The 19,177-nt window shown below is 50.3% G+C and overlaps 1 protein-coding gene across 3 annotated transcripts; it reads left to right on the forward strand.

Moving 5' to 3' along the window:
• The first annotated feature begins 3,502 nt into the window (after positions 1–3,502).
• LOC120957728 (uncharacterized) lies at positions 3,503–16,571 on the forward strand. 3 transcript variants are annotated; one of them, XM_049608750.1, is made up of 4 exons: positions 10,761–11,388; positions 12,998–13,265; positions 13,349–15,447; positions 15,506–15,721. In XM_049608750.1, exons 1-4 carry the CDS (start codon positions 11,349–11,351, stop codon positions 15,610–15,612), a joined length of 2,514 nt encoding a protein of 837 aa, XP_049464707.1. In that variant the 5' UTR covers positions 10,761–11,348; the 3' UTR covers positions 15,613–15,721. The 3 variants fall into 3 exon arrangements, with proteins under 3 accessions (XP_040236005.2, XP_049464707.1, XP_040236004.2); XM_040380071.2 differs by lacking the exon at positions 10,761–11,388 and adding an exon at positions 3,503–5,168 and having other exon boundaries at positions 13,349–16,571; XM_040380070.2 differs by having other exon boundaries at positions 10,765–11,388; positions 13,349–16,571.
• Positions 16,572–19,177: the final 2,606 nt, after the last annotated feature.

The following is a 19,177-nucleotide window of genomic DNA, read 5'->3' on the forward strand; positions in this document are numbered from 1 at the left end:
TATTTTCAAATTAATGATAACGTGTCATGGCATGCTTCTTCGGAATCGAAACGAAATCAAATATCCTCGGGGTCCTACACAAAGACTCCGTAGGACGTACAACTGGGTGAGGTAGCACCGGGAACGACAGTTCTGATACAAATTCGCAACACCTTCCTCCGCGTGTGGACGCTTACATGGGGACCGGTTTGATCGCAACCAGCGGTAGGTCTCTGCGTACTCACTTGCACGACCGTAATGCAGCTGCTGCATCCGCCGAGGAAGGTAGATGGTGACGCAGAGACCCCATGTACACCGTGTACCACCGAAGCGGGCCGGAGGAACTTGCGGATCTGCAGAAGTAAAGCTCGCCCTCTCTCTCAGTCTCTCTTTCTGGTAAGATTACCCGCAACGGCTCGTGCGAGAGAGCGAAATGGCAACAATAATAAATACACGTGGGTGTCTAGCTGGTTTTTCGAGTTGTTGCACCCTTCTTCTCGCTGCGTGCTTCTTGCGGTATGTGGCGCCCTACGTCCTCCAGATCCCCGGCTCCGTCTCCGTCCGCACCGTGCACGAAACGCAAAACCGTCGTGTAGATTTGTTTGTATAGACTCGTTATTTCCATATAAGCAATCAAAAGACCAGAGAGATGGCGTGCGGTGTGGCGAGCGATCGGAGCCGCTAAAAGCCCATTCCCGATCGCGCCCTCCGCTCGTGCGCACAGGTATGATCGAAAATGAGCAAAACGAAACGGTACCAACCGAAGGGAGACAACTCATTCATTCCAATCACCCGGGTGGTGTGGGCAAACCAGTGATGCTGGGGGGGATGAAGGGAAGTTGAACGAGAGAGGCCACGGCACGGAATTGATGCCGTAGCAGCCAGTCTGTCTACGAGTGGGCGCTAAGATATCGACCATCGGTTCGCGTGGAAGGATGGCAAGCGAGGAGAGGACTTTGGTGGAAGAGATGTGGCACACCGGAGAATGGCACGGTATCTCTTGAAGGGCCTGCACTTCCTATCCACCTTGATCTGGGGATTGTAGATGTTGAGATTAACAACATCAGGGACATGCTTTAACAGTGGGTGACATTTTATACCAAAGATAGATGGTGCCGTAATGAAATTATGTTAATTAATTGTGGACTGATTTTTGGGAGTATAATTTATAAGCCGTCCTATTTACATGTAAATTGTGCTGGAGCTTCTGTGAAAATGACACAATTTCATTAAATAAGTCAACCTTGATGATGCTTTAGATATACTCGTTAACTCCAAGTTCGTCCAGTAACCGAAAAAGGGATCCCGAAGCTATAATCCTCACGAAATGTTTCTTCAAACAATCGCTTCGTCCGAGAAAAATTGAGCCATAAAGCAAGCAAGTACTTTCCACCTCTGCAAAAGCAAGTTCAGCTCTGCTGCGGTGTATTCCATAAGAACAGTACAACACCCATTTTATGAACGGACAAACAAACGGCGTACACCTACTAGGGGTAGAGCAGCACCCAGGGTATAAAGGTGGCTACCCGTGTATATGCAAAAGGCAAATGTACAATGCACTGTCAACAAAAGCGCATGTTGCCGTACTATACTCGAGCCATTATCACCTTAAATGACGACCTCCGGGATCTGTTTGCGTATGTGCGTGTGTGGTTTTACTGTAATCGGTGTAGCCACAAGTGGACAGTGAGTTTAAGAGTATTGCTTCAGGGGGTGCACGGCACTCCGTCCGTTCAACCATCCAAGGCCGCACATACACACACACACACACAAATGCTGTTCCTGAAGTGCTGTTGTGTTCCTGAAGTGCTTGTCCGACGAAGAAGTGCGTTTGACCTCTCCACGAGGGAAGCGACCGGTGCATGATCGCCCCCTTTTTGGTGGAGCTCTACGGCAAGCTATAATAGTGCCTTATATGGTATATTTCCGGGGCTCTGCCTCTGCCTTGTAGGAGGAGGTTCCAATGGTGACGTCCAATTAATGCGGGACAGGCATTTCTGTCATCTCTGCCCCCTTCTTTGCTTGCGATCGGCGATCGTTAAAATATATTTATATCGTATAATCAGCCCATTTCGCACAGCAGGCGACGACGAACGCTTAAGTTTGCCGGCGGCATCACCAGGCCAGGCCCGTGGTGTCCGCCTAATGCACTCTTTGTGCCATGTTAGCTGGAAGCCTACGAATCTTGTTACTGCTGACTTCCAAAACCTGCAGATGCTGCCGCGCGTTAGGTGTCGATGGCTGTGGTTTCACCTGTCGGATTTGTGCGACCGCTATGGGGGGAGAGATCGCTGCGTGGCAATTGTCACTGGCAAGTAATTAATTATCTAGTAAACTAAATCGTAACGGATACACGGTTTAGGTGATGGAAGGGGGCGAAGTTGTGTTAGAAGGTAGTCGTCGCCGAGGCGTCATCCGTTTCGCTTGTGCTGTTGTTTGCTGCGGAGGAGTTGCAAATGGACCGAACGGTTTTGTCGCAGGTCGCAGGAACAGGTTGGTTGGTGCGTTTGATGGACCAGTTTGGAAAAGTGTGCCGCCGAAAATCTGCCTACAAATCGAGATGATGGGGGCCGCTGCTATTTCTTCTCTGTATGCAGCGCCGTAAGCTCCTCTCGGCGATGGTGATAGTCATCCTTAAGCTGCTTTGCGAGCGCCCGTCCTCTTGTGCCTGCCCCGTCGGCTAAGATGGATTTCGTGTATTTTGGTTAAACTGAACCATTTGCTACGAATGATCGATTGGAGATATTAATCAGATAAGGGGGGTAGTGCGATATTCGCTTCCCTTTTTGGCCGAAACGTGGACACACATCGAGAATTTGCCATACGTCTTCGTCATCGATACAGCCGCATCAGGTCAGAAGTGGAACAACGCACTCCGTGTACTGGAAGAGTGGTTTCGCCATACTCTGTTTCCTTAACAGTGTCAATATTTGAAGAGTGAGTCAGAGCCTCACACTCAGCTGTCGAAATGGTAATTATAATAATAAGCTGAGGTTTGGGACCAGTCGGATAAGGGAGGGGTGGAACTGCGTAGAAGTTTGTTAAGCTGCATGTTAAAAATATAACAAGGAATGTGGTTTTGGAAAATGTGACACTTTAGGGGCAAACAAATTGTTCAGCACGTAACGCGCCATTGCTGCGTCCAATCCGGATCTCTCCTACGCAGGAGGAGTTGTTGCGCTGCTTACCTTAAGCCCAAGAGAGGGCCCGAGAAGGGGTAATGCTACTCCACTTTTAACGATGCTCATTATACGCCATGACTGGGCTTAAAGTAAACAATAGCGCTGCTCCTTAAATAGTCACAAAAATCGTGTGACACTCTTGAAAACTATTCCATCCCGCTTCGTTAAGCCGATTTCATCGGCCCAGGACAGGCAGCGGGGGGATATGAGCGGAAACGAAACTGGCCACGCTGTGTACAAATATTGATCCGAAAGTTTGGAGGATTTGTTTGGTTTGAATAGAGCGTGACTTCCCGCTGTAGATTCGTATGTGAAGCATCGTGGACACAGCAGCATTTCAAGAGCTATCTTTACCGTTGCGTTTTGGAAAGCTCTTTCGGTGGTGTTGTGTTATGTAGCAACATACACACTCCGAGCTGTTGGTGAGTGGCAGTGGTCAGTAGCTCCAGCGCTTCCAGGGAAGTTTCTGAACCAACTGAGGTCGTCAAGGTACACTCCAACTTGAAGGAAGGGGGCCTAGATCACTCCTGGAAATGTGCGAAGAAAGTGGCCTCGAAAGGAAGGATGGCGGAGCGAATGGACAGCAATGCAGATGAAAATGGACATAATACGCGCGACACACTCCAGTTTGCTTTTTCGCGCTCGTAACGCCGCCTCGCGGTGTGTGCTGGAGGAGGCGCAATTTTAACACCAACGCAACCTTTCGTCCAAGCTGTCGCCTCTAGTGCGCGCGCGTAAGTGGCGGTCGGGTGCGTGCCAAGGGGCCGTGTTGTCATCAAGGCACCACCAACCGTGTGTGTGTGTGTGTGTGTGTACCAACCGTTGTACAGCCTCCCCATTAGCTATGCATGTATTCTGAAGCTTCGCGATCAGCACGCAGTAGTGCCTCCGATGTTCGATCGGTCCAACGAAACCCGGGCGGCCAGGCGAGCGGTTTCTTCCTGCTCTCCAGCAGCAGTAACAGCAGCAGCAGCAGCCACAGCGAGCAGCGTGAGCGTGCCTTGCGAGCACGAGCGGAACCCGTAATATCTTCATTTGTTTAGAAGCGGTGCTCGCGAGCGGTCGACTCTGTCTCCTCGGGTCTCCGGCACTACGCAGAGAGATGTGAATCTCCGCTGCAGGAGCCTGTCTACGGTGGCCTTTAGCTTCCTGCTGATAAACCTGCGATTGCCTATCGTGTTCCGTGTGTCGTGCCGAGTGATAACGAAGTAGTTTACCCAGTGGAACTGACCTATCGAACAGCAAACAGCTCGTCGCCGCCTAGCGAGTGGAAGCAATTGTTATTTAAATTAATTATCATCTACTTTAACGAGCGGCGGCTGTGTGACGGTGGTGATCTCATGAAGCTAAACGACTTTTAATTTCAACTCCGGACGCTCTCTCGCAGTCAGTCGCAGCTTCAAAGTGTTCAAACCGCTCGCTCAAACCGTTAAATCATTCTCATCGAACTGGAACGAAGTTGAATGAAAGTGTGTTTTGTTAGTGTTGTTAGCGATCGTTCTCGGGCAGTGTTTGGTGGGTGGCGTCCGTGCTAAGTGGTGTGTCGTGCGGTTCGGTTGTTATGAATGAATGAATGAAACCATCTTACGTAAAGGCCCCCCCGTGCTGTGTCAACGCCTCAGTGATTGGAGTGGAGTAGTGGTGCTGTGATAAAAAAAGGTTGTTGCAAGTGTGCTGAAATTAAAGAATAATCGACCTATTCTCCTTCGAACGGAAGTGACTGGCATGACAGCGTGTGTGACTCAACGCATCTCGGGGTATACGATATGATTCAAACCGGAGCAGGAACGAGCCGCGCTTTGGTTGCTATGGGAAACTGTCACCGTTCGAGCGGGCTGTGACACGTTGCGTGCCTACAGATCACATGTGTGGTTGTTAATCATTGTGACAACGAAGGTTGCCGTGGAATTCATCCGAATCACGGTGGCTCGCGGTAGTAGCAGCTTCTGGTGCGGTTCAGGAAATTGGAAACTATCAACATCGGCGGTCATTATGGAACTGTTTAAGGTTAGTTGCTTTTAATCATGCGGGAATGTTGCGAGTTCAAGGTTTTCCAATTAGTCTTGGATAAAGACATGACATATCTGTATCTATCATATTGAGTTTGTGGGCTTTAAATGCTTCAAAATTCCTCTCCAAGATGGATCTATCAAGATCTGGTTAAAATCGGAAGATATTCACGAGAATATTGTCAAGCAGCGTTATGCGTACATCTCATTTAGTATCTCATTTTATGATCATTTAATGTTAACGTTTCGGTGTCAATTCTTGTCCTAATACGTAATAAATTGATCACTTTTTTCGAACGCCTACGCACACCTTCTGATAAACAACCTTTATAAAATCATCAAACCTAGATTACACGTATCAAATTTGTCTCTTCAGCACCTCTGTTTTGCTGGTAAACCGCTCGTAATGTGTGTAATATATTGGCGCCCCGGATACCCCAACATCTAACGCACCGGCGACGACGGGTTCCCCGCCGGCTAGAAAGTGATTACATCAATCTTTTTAAACGCCATCGCTTTTAATGAAAACAAAGCCCCCAAAATGTCCATTCGCCATAACCGGGCATTGGTTTGGGCGAATAAATTTAGCGCACAGAGGGACAGCGAAAGAAAGAGAGAAGGAAGGCTCCCAAAACACCTCCAACCCAAACAAAAAGAATTACGATATAAATTAAAATAGATAAAACCCGTACACTGTCACACCCGGGGGTGACTCTAGGGTGCGTGTGTGTGTGTGTGTGAGCGTCGCCGTGCCCGTGTTGCGCAATGCGTCATCGATTTAATAATCTGTGTAGGATTCTGCCTACCAAAATATGTTACGTTTGATTGGCAATATTGAATCGTAAAATCGTTTACAAATTCGGCATTTTGCATTTGCCTCTATGCGATGGGTTCGTTTTTTTGTCTATGGTCGTCTTCTCACCAAATTCTGCGCGGGAGGAATTTTGTATCTCCGTACGGTGGAACAAACAAAAAAAGACGGAAACCCCCAACTATATTCATCAATGAAAAGTGGTCGAACAAAATAAATTAAACACGAAAAAAAAACATGCTAATTCTGATGTTTCGTGTCTGCCGTGTCTACACATCCTCAGCGGACATCTTACTCCGCGTCCGGAGGCAACCAGTGCCAGTGCCAAAATTGTATGGAAATCGTTCGTGAGCCATATATTTACGAACCAAGCCAACATGCACCCGCGTCCGCGAATCGGTTGGAATCGATTTTCAAACCGTTTTTTCTGTTTCTATCTTTTTCGTGCGCGCTTTTGACGCTCAGCAATACTGGTCAAATCGATCGTTATTACACGGATCAAGGCGATGAACACAGAGGGCGACCCATCAGAGTAGCCCGGCCCGGTCTAAGCCTGAAAAATGACGCGCTCAATGGACAAGCTTAGGCGCGGGTTGTATCACTCTTTTCCGCGCCTCATCTCCCACATGTCTCATTCGTCGATCGAAAATCAATATTCGACATCTTGTCCGTATCATCGGGTCCTGGGGCAGAGCAAATGCTCGTATCTACTTAGCCAACCGTTTGTCAACGTTTTCGGGCTTTGGGGGGCTTAGTGGCGTTGTATCTTCATTGCCCCATTCACGGATAAGCTTTAAATGAAAAAGCGTCTTTCAAGTGCACTCTTGAACAACCGGACCGAACGAACGCGAACGAGGAATTCCTGCCCCCAGCTCTGTTGAGTGTTATTCGAAAACAATCTCCTTACCGACAAGTGTCGCCATAAAATCCTGTCATTTACCATCCTCCCCCCGGCGCTGCACGGCCGCGAACAGCAATGTGCTAAACACTAAACACGATCTCTACGAGTAGAAGGGTGTATAAGGGGGAGCCTCAACACAACCCTCCTACAGCCTCTGCAGTTCGTCAATCGTCATGTGTCGCCTAATTTTTTGTCACTTTGCAAGCACACGATCCTACTCCCCGCACGGCCTACGATTTCAGACGGGGCTTTTGGAAATGAACGGTCGCGCGCGATGTTGCTGTCGTTCAATATTCATAGAGAGCCAAGAGCCATTTAATGCCTTTTCGGGCCGAAGTCACACGGCGTCGTAATAAACATTAGAGAGAGTGAGAGGGGGGAAAGAGCGGTTGAGCAGTTTTTATGTGGCCTGGCGGCGCGTGCGTGGGTGGATGTTGGAATTGGCCTCGGCACTCGCCGCGCACTTCCCTCCCCAAACCTCGCATGGTTTCCATTTGGATGGAAATACTTTCAAATTTAGCAGTGAACAGGTTCGGAAAGGGGCTGGGGGAAGCATTACAGTTGTTTGACGATTTTTGGCCTTATCTATTGTACGGGCAACGCACCGATCGTTCGCGCCCGAGATTGAGGGTGGATTTGTTTGATTTTTAATGGATACTCAACGACAACCGATCATCATCCTCACCGATCGCCAGGGCAAAATCGTGCAAGTCCCACGGCCTCGGGCGAGCAGTCCATTCCAGCGCTGGTTGTCATTCCAGCACTGGCAGAAAGGTGTGGCTTGATGGTGCGCAACAGTCCGGCACAAAAGCCCACCATCGCCAACCAGAACCACCTGGAGACCACGAGGCAAACGCATTGATTAGCTCATTACGGTTGGTCGGACGTCTAAGTAGGCGCCGCATTCTTCCCCTTCGCCGCCTTTCGTGCGATGGTCGCTAATCAATATAGCGCGGTGGTGTGTGACAGAAATTGACAGCGCGACAGGAAACGATGGTTCGTTCCGACCACATGATTCACACCATCACCCCGAAATATGACTTCTCTTTGCGCATTGTGACATTTACGGTGAAAAGAAACGATGGCGCTGGCGCACGGAGCACACTGTTGGGCCCACGCGACAAACTTCACCGATCCGCTGCGTACCTGCCTATCCTGCAATCATCGTATGTGGCGCAATTTTCGGATGACAGCGTCCTACTTGGACCCCGTGAACGTGTACCTGTCGCGCGTACTTGAGCGTTGGCTTTGGTTTAGCTTCTTTGGTGGTTTCGTTTTATGAGCGCCACATTGAGCGCCACACATATAGAGGGCGATATTGGATTGGCGCTTTTTTTGTGGCTCAACAACGCCCGTCAGGATCGTCGTGGGAGCACACGGTCGTAAAAGAAACGGGCGTGTGTCATAAAAGGGCTTTGTTCAGATGCGGAAACACACACCGCCACGGAGGTGGTGGATTTGTGGTCCAATTCACGCACGCGGCGTGTGTGGTTGATTGTTGCAATTTGGGTACGGCGCCGAAGGAGGTCGCTCTGAGATGCTGATTGTTCCTGCTGGGTGTTTTAATTTTAATGTACGCTCGTTGCCCTACCGCTGTGATAGTTTGTTTATTGGCGCGTATAACGACTTCATTTACGCAATCCGTTAGACACTTTCGGTGTTTTCAATCAGGTTGCGATGTGGGTGTTGAAGGTCCTGATGCAAGATGGTATGAACCGCGACATCATTCTTCATTGGCCAGCTATCGATTAAGGACGATGCGTAGGCATAACTAGGTCATTGAAGTAATTTTACTACATTGAAGATTTAGGCACTCCACGAGATCCTGATGGTGTTTGGTAACTGATCACGAACATAAGCATTCATATTTGTGTAACCTTTGTCATCTTCAGGATTAATTCCAGGATGACATTCTTCAGAATCCATGCCTGATAAGGGCCCTGGAATCCAAGAGTTCCATACCGGAATATTTCAGGTTCCATGTCTAAAATTTCCGACAATCCTTATTGTTCTATTTTGGATTTTGGAGGAGTTGAGTTGTGGTGAGACACTTATCCTAGAATCTAGAACGTTCGGTTTTTATTGGTGTAATCTCTTGGAGATCATGTCAGTGTAACCTCGAGATCTTTTTCATAAACATCTGGATGTAAAGACATTCTTATTATCATGATATCTAAGAAATCTCGACACGTTGGGGATTCTTTAGAGCTGATTTGATCTCTTTAGGACATATTAAGATAACAGAGCATCAAATGTACAGTTCTCATGTTCTCATCTAACAAGATATCCATTACATATTGTTAAACACACTCAGACACTAACTCGGTCCTTTCATTACCCATCCATCATCACCGTGATGTTGTCTCGGTATCTCAAATGTGCACCGACTATCAAAATATTTCACTACAGCATGAGCGGGTGCGTACTTCTTTCGAAACACATGTTTCTTCGATCGTTTTTCGTCCATTCGCCCCAAAACGACATTCCAACTTTTGATCTCTTTCTCTCTCGCTCACGCAATGGTTCGCCCGGGGCTGGGGACCGTGTGATCGCAACGATTAGATTATGTTTACATGATGAATCACATCGACGGGCGCCCCGGTTTTTTTTTGGGCAGTTGGCAGCTGAACATGCTCTCAAATGGACTAATTTTAGTACGTGAGAATTGACAAGCCAACTGCCGCGGCACCATCACGATGATCTCTACGCGATCGCGTGCGCGCGGTGTAACATGAGAGATGGGAAAGACAACCAGGCGAGCTGAAATCCGATACTCGAAGCGAGAGAGCGAGAGACACACACACGAACGCGCAGCAAACAAGGGAGAACAGATTGCGAAAAAAGGAGCTAATTGTGTGATAAGTTCTGACGAAGTCCATATATGGCGCTCGGATGGCGCGGAAAGATCAACCACCGCAGTGACAGCACACGATCGGTATTTTTAAATCAAACCATTCTCTTTCGCACGCTTTACGCGCTTTTTCTGTTTGTTACGATTTTGTGGTCGTGTATCAAATGTGGGAATACGATTTGAAAACAAAACGCGTAAAAACGTGTAAAAATAGAACATTCCCATAGAGGGAAAATCACAAAAAAGCCACGCTAAGAATCCCAATATCTCTGCGAATTGTTCGACATGAAACGATTTGAATGAACTACAAAAGCAAACAAAACGAGTAAAAACACCGAACGGAAGCGACAAGTGTCTCAAGTGTCCGCCGCCACACACACACACCAACCGGCAAAACACCCGATCGGGTGAAACCGTAAATCGTAAATCGTAACGTCGCAACATTGTAACGGCCCGACGACGATCAAAAACATTCAAACGATGCGATCAGTCACCCTCCTCTCCCCACCCCCCCCTCTCGATCCATCGCATTGGCCGGTGAAAAACCTCACTCGCAGCGCGCGTGGTGAAAATGTCGATCGACTACGAAACGAACATTTCCTTTTACGGACGTAGCTGCAGCCGTCGTCGCATCGTGCGGTGGAAAATGTAGGTCGAACGAGCATCGGGAAAAATGCTCCCGTGAGTTTTCCCTCGCCGTGTTACATTGCTCTACCGTGCAAGGGATAAACAGTGGGGACAAACACACTCAGACACACACACGCGGGCGCGCCCTTTGCACCAACATCCAAAAGGGATGGGTTTTCCCGCACTAGTAGGTGAATGAATGTCTAGGCTGGGGTTTGTAAAATTGGACACAGCGGGGAGGAGGAAGGTTGGAAAATTGACCGACCGTTGCGCCGAGATGCGCAGACCGGGTTTGCGCATACTACCACTCTCCGCGTAGCCGTACGCATAGCGCTATGCTTGTACGGCGGAAAAACACACAGGGACGAGCTGAAATGATTCAAAAAAGGCACCAACCACACAGACACAGAAAAGCTAACGAGAGAGAGAGTGAGAGAGAGGGAATTTCGTCTGCTCGGGGCTCGCTATACCAATTTCTGCTATTATTATTTTGATCCCTTTCCGGCCTATCGCAATCGTTTGCCATCGGTGGGCCACCGTCGCCACCGCGCCCGGTCGGGTCGGGTTTGGATGAGATTTTCAGCTCAATCTAGTCATGTTCCGCGCGCTGCCGTCTTGAGACGCTTTCGGGGCAACACACCAAACGCACCGTTTCGTCGCTGTTCGTGTGCCGTGTTTTGTGTGCGTGTCGTGTGCGTCGTTGTGCGCGAGGGGGTGTAGTTTGATGATTTTAACCTTAGCTCGTGCCCAGCGCCTTAGCAAACGCTAGTCGAGCCCAGGCTAGTAAGACCATATAAGGCTGCTGTGTGATAGTGTGCAGGGGTGGTTTTCGAATCAATGCTGGGGCTTATCCGAACCCGTGTGTGTGTGTGGTTTGAGACAAAGTGAGCACAATTTGCCCCCAAAACGCGCAGATAAAAGGCGTTTGAAGTTGGATGAACGCAACGGCAGCAGCAGCAGCAGAAGCAACAAGGAAAACGGCAACTATATGATCGTATCGGAAATGCTACCAGAACTGCTGTTTTCGGGTAAAGCAAGCAATCCACCCTGCAAAACCACCTATCCTTTGCTATCCTCCTTTTTCCCCTCGAAACACAGTATTTAGCTAAATTTAGCATTCGGACATGGGCAAAACCCTAACACAATATCGGCCATTAAAACATCGGCGCGAGGGGACAGACCTCCGAGAGTGTGTCTGCCAAACCCGGCACAGTGGGAACAATAACAGCGACCGCGCCGAAAACGATCTAGAACTAGAGCTGGCACGAAGGAAATTGGTTGTGAGTTTTCCACCCCCCCCATCCCCCCCATCCCCCTTATCCAATCCCGGTGAGGTGTACACATTCCGATAACTCTCTTTTGGGGCGAAACATCATAAACCACGAGGCGGTGTGAAAACATTCGGCCCCAAAAAGAAAACGCTGTGGTGGGGGGAGGACCAACGGAGCGCGGGCCCTGTTTTCCTCGCGGCCAACGATGATATGCAACCACTTTGCACTGTAGCGCGTCTGTGTGTGTGTGTGTGCAGGAAGAGCTGAATATAGAATTCGATCGCGAGAGAAGTCCATTTTTTGCGTGAAGGGACATTTTTTAAATTTTTTATGCAAACCTCCCGGCCCTGTCCCGTGTTCTCGAGGGAAGGGGAGTTTGCATGTTGTAGGCTGGGGAGGGGGGGGGGGGGGATGCAATCGCTGCCCGAGCTGATTCTTGTGGGACGTGTTTTGCTACACGACGTTGCGTGCTGTGTGCCAAGATGGTTCGGTTGCATATCGGGGTAAAGATATCTTTGGAGTGGGGAGTGATGTGAGACTGGTAAGGTGCTAAAAAGGAATTTAATTTTACTTATTTATGATGGGTTCTGTGTTGCTTAATGGGAAGAGAATAAGAATTTTGAATCAACATCTAGCGCAGAGTGACATGAGAGTTTGCTCGCTCATAATATCGTCGATCAACACGTGTTGATCTCCCGTTTTCCCTCCGGCTCGGAATTCCAACTTAGTACATCGCCCGAATGACGTACGTGTGTGAGTGTCAGACCGATTTTCCATCGCGGAAATCTCTCATAAACCCCCCTTAGCCCCGAACGCGTCGCGAGGTCGTTGAAAGTGGAGTGTGCTCGTAAAATTTATCGCTATATGGACAAATATGTGTACGCTCGTCGCCGGTGGCCGGTGGGTTTATTTTTGTCCCGGTGAATCAGATGCTCTGCTCCTGCCGGGGTGGGGTCCACCATGCCATGGACAAAAATCGATGGAGCGGCGGTTGCTCTCGCTTGCGCAAAATGAGCGCATCAGCATCATCTTTCTCCCATCGCGTCGCCGAATGCACGACGAACGACGAACCGCGTGCTCGTCGCAATGCCTTGCTCCGGCGATCCTATTTTCGTACATTAAGAATGGATCGTTCTTTCGATTCGTAGAAGTGGTGGGAGAGGGGGGGGGGTTTGGTGGATGGTCTCTGACCGTACGGAAGGTTCCAAAGTCGACACCGGAAATCTGCTGACCAGGATATGTCTCTTCTCGTTTCTCTTCCGTAACAATATAGGTTCATTATTTCATATGACTATTAGAATTGAGTCTCCAAATGTGCTCCTTCCTAACAACTGCCTTCTCTGTTCATCTCGTTCCATTACACTAGTTGGAGGTGGTATGCAAGACTTCTCCAAGGATGATCTCGGATTACTGAGCTCGAGCGTCGTCGTCAGCAGCGATAAAGACCCGCTCGTCCATACGCACCTGCAGCAGTCTCACGACCATCCGTCCGTTCATCAGACGCATCGAGTGGATGACATTAAGCTAACGAACATACCGGATCTGCTCGAACCGGGCGATGCTAACAAGTTGGAAGAGCCCGAGCGTGATCTGTACCCGTGGCACACGGGCAGCAACATAGGGAGTAGATTTCTGTAAGTAAACCCCGGATCCTCTCATCCTCTGAAGTCCGTGCTCACCATCTGCTAATCCCATCGTTCCTTCGCTTTCCCTCCAGGCGCAGTTCCGATGATCCGTTGATCTCCGGCGGTACCAACGACAATCCGCACGATAATGAGCTTAGTGTGCCCACGGTCAGCCAGTCTATGTGTCCGTCGCCCACCACGCCACCACCGCCGAAGCATCGCCACCCGAGCGTCATCCTCTCGCCGGAGCTGCCGGACGCGACCCTCTCGCCCTTGCCGACACCGCCCAAGGTGCTCGCGGACAGTCACACCCGCCCGCCAAAGGAGCTGCAGCCGAAGCGCACGAACAGTGCGCCCCGGGCGCGCCGCAAGGGACCGCTCAAGCTGCGGTTCCATCACCAGGCCCTGCCCCAGGAGTATCTGGACCACTATGAGGCAACGCAAAACAGTCTGCAACGGAAGCAGGAACAGCAACACACCGCGAGTCAATCGAAACCGTCGCGTCAGAAACCCGCCGCACCGCAACAGTCCGGACAGTCCGCATCCCGGCGGGCAGTGATGGAGCGTCAGGCAGCGCTGGAGCGGGAGGAGCGAACGAATGAGTCGGTTCGCAGCTGGCTGCAGAAGATACTGGAGCTGCAAAAGGAGGGCGTACCGATGGCACCGCTCAAGGATGAGCCCATTCAGCCGGCGCAGATATCGCCCACTAGTGAAAGCAGCGTCGGGCAGAACGGAACCCCTCCGAAGCGCATCGTAAGCTACACCGATCTACCGTACATGGGGGAAATAACGCTGGAAAACTCGAAACCCAGGCGGGGACGGAAACCGAAAAAGGCTGACATTTGCCATCTGATCTACAAGAACTACGGCACCATTCTCCCGGGCACTCCCAGCCGAGAGCTCGGGCTGGAGAAAGGGATGCTGCCGAAGGGATGCTCCAAGTCGGTCGCTAGCCTCCTCGAGCGACGGCTCACGTCGTCCGATGAGAGGAAGCAACCGGTGGGCGAAAACGCACAGCAGGCAGCATTGGAGCAGCCCCCGGCCCGAGGACGGCGGAAGGAGGAACCGCTGAATCTGTGCGTCCGTGAGTCGGGCGGTGGTGTGGTGCAGCCGGCCGGTGGAGAAACGTTCAGCGTTTCCAGCTCGGAGGAGGATGCGGACGAAGTGTTTGCTTCCTCCTGCCCGACGCCCATCATCACGCCGTCGGACATCAGTACCGATCAAGCGCTGGCCGCCAACATGAAGCTGTCCCTGCCAACGCTACAGTCATCGTCGGGCAGCACTACGGAGACGCCATCGACGGCGGAAACTCCACCCGGCTATGTGTATTGGTCGTCTGGCACGACCAACGGGAGTTTGTTTGCCCATCCGATGTCGCTTTACTCGCCCCATCCGACTGGAGAAGGAGTTGGGAAGCTACCGGAAGAGCACGCGGCAAAAGAAATGCGATCGGTAGTTGCCTCATCAAACGTATCGTCTCCTCCGATCTCTCCCAACGGGTTGAAAAACGCTCAGAACCACCCACTGCTAGTACCGAAGCACATATCGCAGCTGCTAAAGAACGAAAAGCAATCGCCATCGAACGCTACTGCTGGGGTTACTGGGCAACGATCTCCGCCGGCACAGAAACGCAAACGTTCGGCCATCTTCATACCACCGGTGCCGGCCGAAAACAGTCACAATCCGGCCACCGAGGTCAGCATCTGTAAGTTCAAGTTCACGGGCGGCGCGAAACCTTGCCTGCAGGAGAAGAAAATCCTGAGCGTCGACTCAGGCGGCAACTTCCGGTACTACTCCGGCACGGGCGACAAGTCGATGCGCGGGTACGAGTTTTTCCCGCGCGAAAGCCTCCAGCAGAGCAGCATCAACGCAACCAGCACGACCGGCGCCTTTCTGAACGCGTCCGGCGAACGGATTGCCTGCGATCTGCCGCCTCCCTCGCTGGGCCTAAGCAACGATCTGTTGCAGATACCGGAGTTTCCTACCTCACCGCAACCGTGCGGCGACCCGACGCCGCCTCCCGCGCCCGGCGGCCAGCCACCGTACCGGCCGAGTGCGGCCAACAGCGCCGGCAGTGCGTCCGAGCGACGGCGCCGGAAGACGCGCCGCGCCACGCAGCGCGAATCGCTCGAGAAAACGTTCAAGGAGAAGGGCTTCCTCATCCAGACGCAGCAGCTGCAATCGGCCGAAGGTGCGACCTACTGTAAATTTAGGCAATTGCGCAAATTCACCCGCTATCTCTTCCGAAGCTGGAAGGACTATCTGCCGGGCGAGCTGCAGCAGTCTGGGCAGGAGCAGCAGGAGCAGCAGCACCAACACGCGCATCAGCTACAGGACGGAGAGCTCACTAGCATGATACTGCCAACGGTCATTACCTCGGGGCCGCACGATGATCACACCATCGACGAGGAATCCTGCCTCACCTCTTCCACCAGCAGCGTACGCATGGAAACGGTCGAGGGTGGCGAGCATCATCGGAGCACACCACCGGACAGGACTGTGCCAGCCAGCACCTACCACCGGCTGAGACGCAGCCGACGGATTTCTTCGACGAGTGTCACTTCGCAGCACGTCCATTCCGAAGCGCTAGTGATCGATACCACCACCGCCTACCGCCATCGGCACGGGAGTCCGTCGTCTGTGGTCGAGTAAAAGTCGCTAAGAATCGAACCGGTATCACCCCATCGTTAGGGTCGGTTTAACATATCAGCTGCGTTATTGCTGCGAATAACGTCTCAAGACCAAAGAATAGTAGTAGGTTTAAAGAGCTCCCTTCTTTTTTGGGGTGGGTTATTTAGTCCATAAGTGTCAGCTTCGTTCAGTACTTGAGACCTGCTATTTAAATTGCTGCTTTACGTGTGCTCGCGCGCGCTTTCCCGTTTAATTCACATCGCACTGCCAAGCAAGTGCGTCGCTTGCCATTTTCAATTTGTACCAGCGAATGCAATCTAGTCTCTCTCGCACTCTATCTTATCGTCTGTTTTTTTCGAGATAATTTAAAATAAAAATACGATCATTTTTTCTATCAACTAATACCAGCATACACTACAAGAAAGCATTTTGTTGACTGTGGAGCTCCATCAACGCGAGTGAGGGTGTTGTGTTGTTGATGGGCGAGGTGCAACTGCTTAACTGATGTTGTTATTAATTTTCGTAGTTGAAATTTTTTTGTTTTTTCAGATTATTTGACCAATAATGTATTGTTTTCTCGCTCTCGCGTAGTCCAGATAAAATTGCGTAAGGGGACGACCACGTCGGTTGAAGAGCTGATGTAATGGAATTAAAATGGAATGATAAAGAATTAATCGTACAATATGCGTGTGGCGTTTGTGGTTTAGATGAAATAGTGAGAAAATGTTTAAAAATCAAGCTAAATGACCATTTTTGCTTTCTTTTTATCACATCAATTTAAAACATGTGATCTGGGTGAATATCGTCTTGCAGTAGACGGCAGCCTTACGCGTTTTGTTGTAAGTCGCGTGTATAATGTTGCCTACATTTAGGGGCATTAGGGTAATTCCTCAAAATGCGGGATATTTTAAAAACGCCTGAAAGTATGCAAAAAGGTTTATTTACTGAAATTTTGAAATTTAAACCGAAGTTTTGGAAAATGTCTACCAGTCAAACTAGATTTGGAGGAAACCCTATTTTGAGACAACATATCAGCTGTGCCTGTTTACATCATTTTATGCAAATTGTTTAAAATTTGTACCTACGTTATATACTTGCACTTGAAGATAAGGCGCTCAGTCATGCGTGCTCACTTGACGGCCTATAATTTGAGCGTGACTTTGTATGTGACATCCATATAATCTTCATAAAGTTTGTGATGACTTTCAAATTTCCCAGGAAACTTTGTTGTAAAATTGCTTGTTTAGAAGTAAGATTGAAGCCAACACAACATCAATGTTCATGATGCACCACAAGTGTCCCTAGCATTGCATACCACATCGCTGCATGTGCGGTATGCTGATTCGATGGCAACAGGTAGCATCTTGCCATGCCGAACCACTTCCAAAACGAGCCAGATAAACAAATGGGCAAATTAATTCACCTTCACCTTCGACTCTTCCTAATCCATTCCTAATCCATTGGATGATCGACACCGCGATCGATAATCTTGCATCTCGCCATCATTTACATTCGCGACGGTGTTTGCCACAAAGTGTTCGCGCACAGATCGATAAGGCCGAGTACATTTTCATTTCCATAGCAAAAGCCCGCCACCGGTCGACCACCCGCTTGACACTAGGTCGCCAAAGCAAACACCGTCCAAAAATCGATGTAAACATATGCAAATGTACGAGAGTGTATAGTGCCACCAGCTCTCGTCGCCCACCACGTTCTCACACGGCCATATTCACACGCGTGAGCAAAAATTGTGAATAGAATTGCAGTCAAAGCTTGGTACGAACTACTAAGCCCTCTAGCAGCCCCCCCCCCCTTCCTACGGTGGGGTAGTGAACCGAACAAATATGGCCACGATTTATTGTGTGCGAAAAGAAGAAAGCGAGCGCGCGCCGGATCGAGGCCGAAAGGTCCGAACTCGGGGGCGCTCGCGCACAATTACTTGCAACCCGGGAGGATGTTGCAAGGTTAATCGAGGTTAGGTAGCTCTCCCGAGGTGGCCACCAACTCGGTGCCCGGGCGCTTATCTGTTTACCAACCCCACGGGCGCGCTTCGAGTTCGACGACTGAGTCACGCTTTCGCGTATACGCGCGCTTCGTTCACGTTCACGCGCAAGACATTTCAATTCAATGGGCTTTTTTGCCTATGCATGCCGCGCAGTTGTCGGAGCCTAGAACACGCTGCTGTCCACCAAATGGTTGGAACACAGTGGTAGTTGGCCGATTGGCGACTAATTCATCATATCAGCTACAAATTGCAACTGGAGGCCAAGCCGCGACGCGAGGACGGGGAATTGGTAAATCTCGAACAGAACTCGGCACCAACACAGCCGCCTACACGGAAGATAATGCAAAAAAGCGAACGCTCACGAACCCGCGCGGTTACACAAACGAGGGTTGAGGGGGATGGTTTTCCAACCTAACGGTAGCCCATTTCCATGCGCGAGGAACCGTTCGCGACTCATCAAGTATCTGGAACGGAATCACGGTGCATCGGAACACTTCAAAAGGCAGACGCGCGGCGTTAAGCGGAGGAGCCACAACCACCCCAACACTCACACACACACACACACACACACACACGTTCGCGCACCTCTTTGAAATTCAAATTGCCGCCATCTTGAAAATCAAAGCGACGAACCCGAAGAAACGGATGCACGGCGATGGTCATTCTCAGCTCACACCGTTTCCCCCTGCACTTCGCACTTCGTCGTCATGGTTTGCTTCGATTGATCGATCGACCGTTGATGTCCGGCCGGGTGTCAGATGTGCCCCGAGGAAGAAGGGGGAGGAAATGCGCAAATTGCCCTGCGAAACGAACACGCGCGATTGGATCGTGTGGAGCGCTTTAACATGGCGGCAGCGCTAAGCGGCGGCGGCGGTGGTCGTGCCGAAAAGTTCGCCTGTGTAATCCCGCCGCGTCATGAAACCGTGGCAAATTAATTAAACCTCTCCAGCACCGGATCGAAGAATATTGCCAAAGCAATACCGGGGGAGGAGGAGGAAAACAGAATGATTGAGTAATCGAAATGGAGCGGGGGGATGGGGAAGCGGGGTCCAGCATGACAGGCGCGTGATGAGAAGCCGATGCCGATGGCGTTGGTGGCGTTTTCGAATTTCGAGCACGATCCATTGACCAACGGTGGCCAGAATGGAGAATGGAGAAGCCAAAATGAATGGAGTTTAATGGTCTTTTTCCCTCGTCGTTTTTTTTCCAAGCGCTCTCTTGCGCGCGGTCTAGAATTCGCTCCATCTGATCAATAGATAATGGCGCAAGGAACTACCTGAGAGGA

Source organism: Anopheles coluzzii, chromosome 3 (assembly GCF_943734685.1).
Source record: "Anopheles coluzzii chromosome 3, AcolN3, whole genome shotgun sequence".
Lineage (NCBI taxonomy): Eukaryota > Metazoa > Arthropoda > Insecta > Diptera > Culicidae > Anopheles > Anopheles coluzzii.

Bases quoted from the DNA above. Each gene is read 5' to 3' on its own strand.
- LOC120957728 (XM_040380070.2), top strand. From the start codon at position 11,349: ATGATCGTATCGGAAATGCTACCAGAACTGCTGTTTTCGG. The intron at 11,389-12,997 runs GTAAAGCAAGCA...CCATTACACTAG, and splicing joins ACCAGAACTGCTGTTTTCGG to TTGGAGGTGGTATGCAAGAC. The intron at 13,266-13,348 runs GTAAGTAAACCC...CTTTCCCTCCAG, and splicing joins AACATAGGGAGTAGATTTCT to GCGCAGTTCCGATGATCCGT.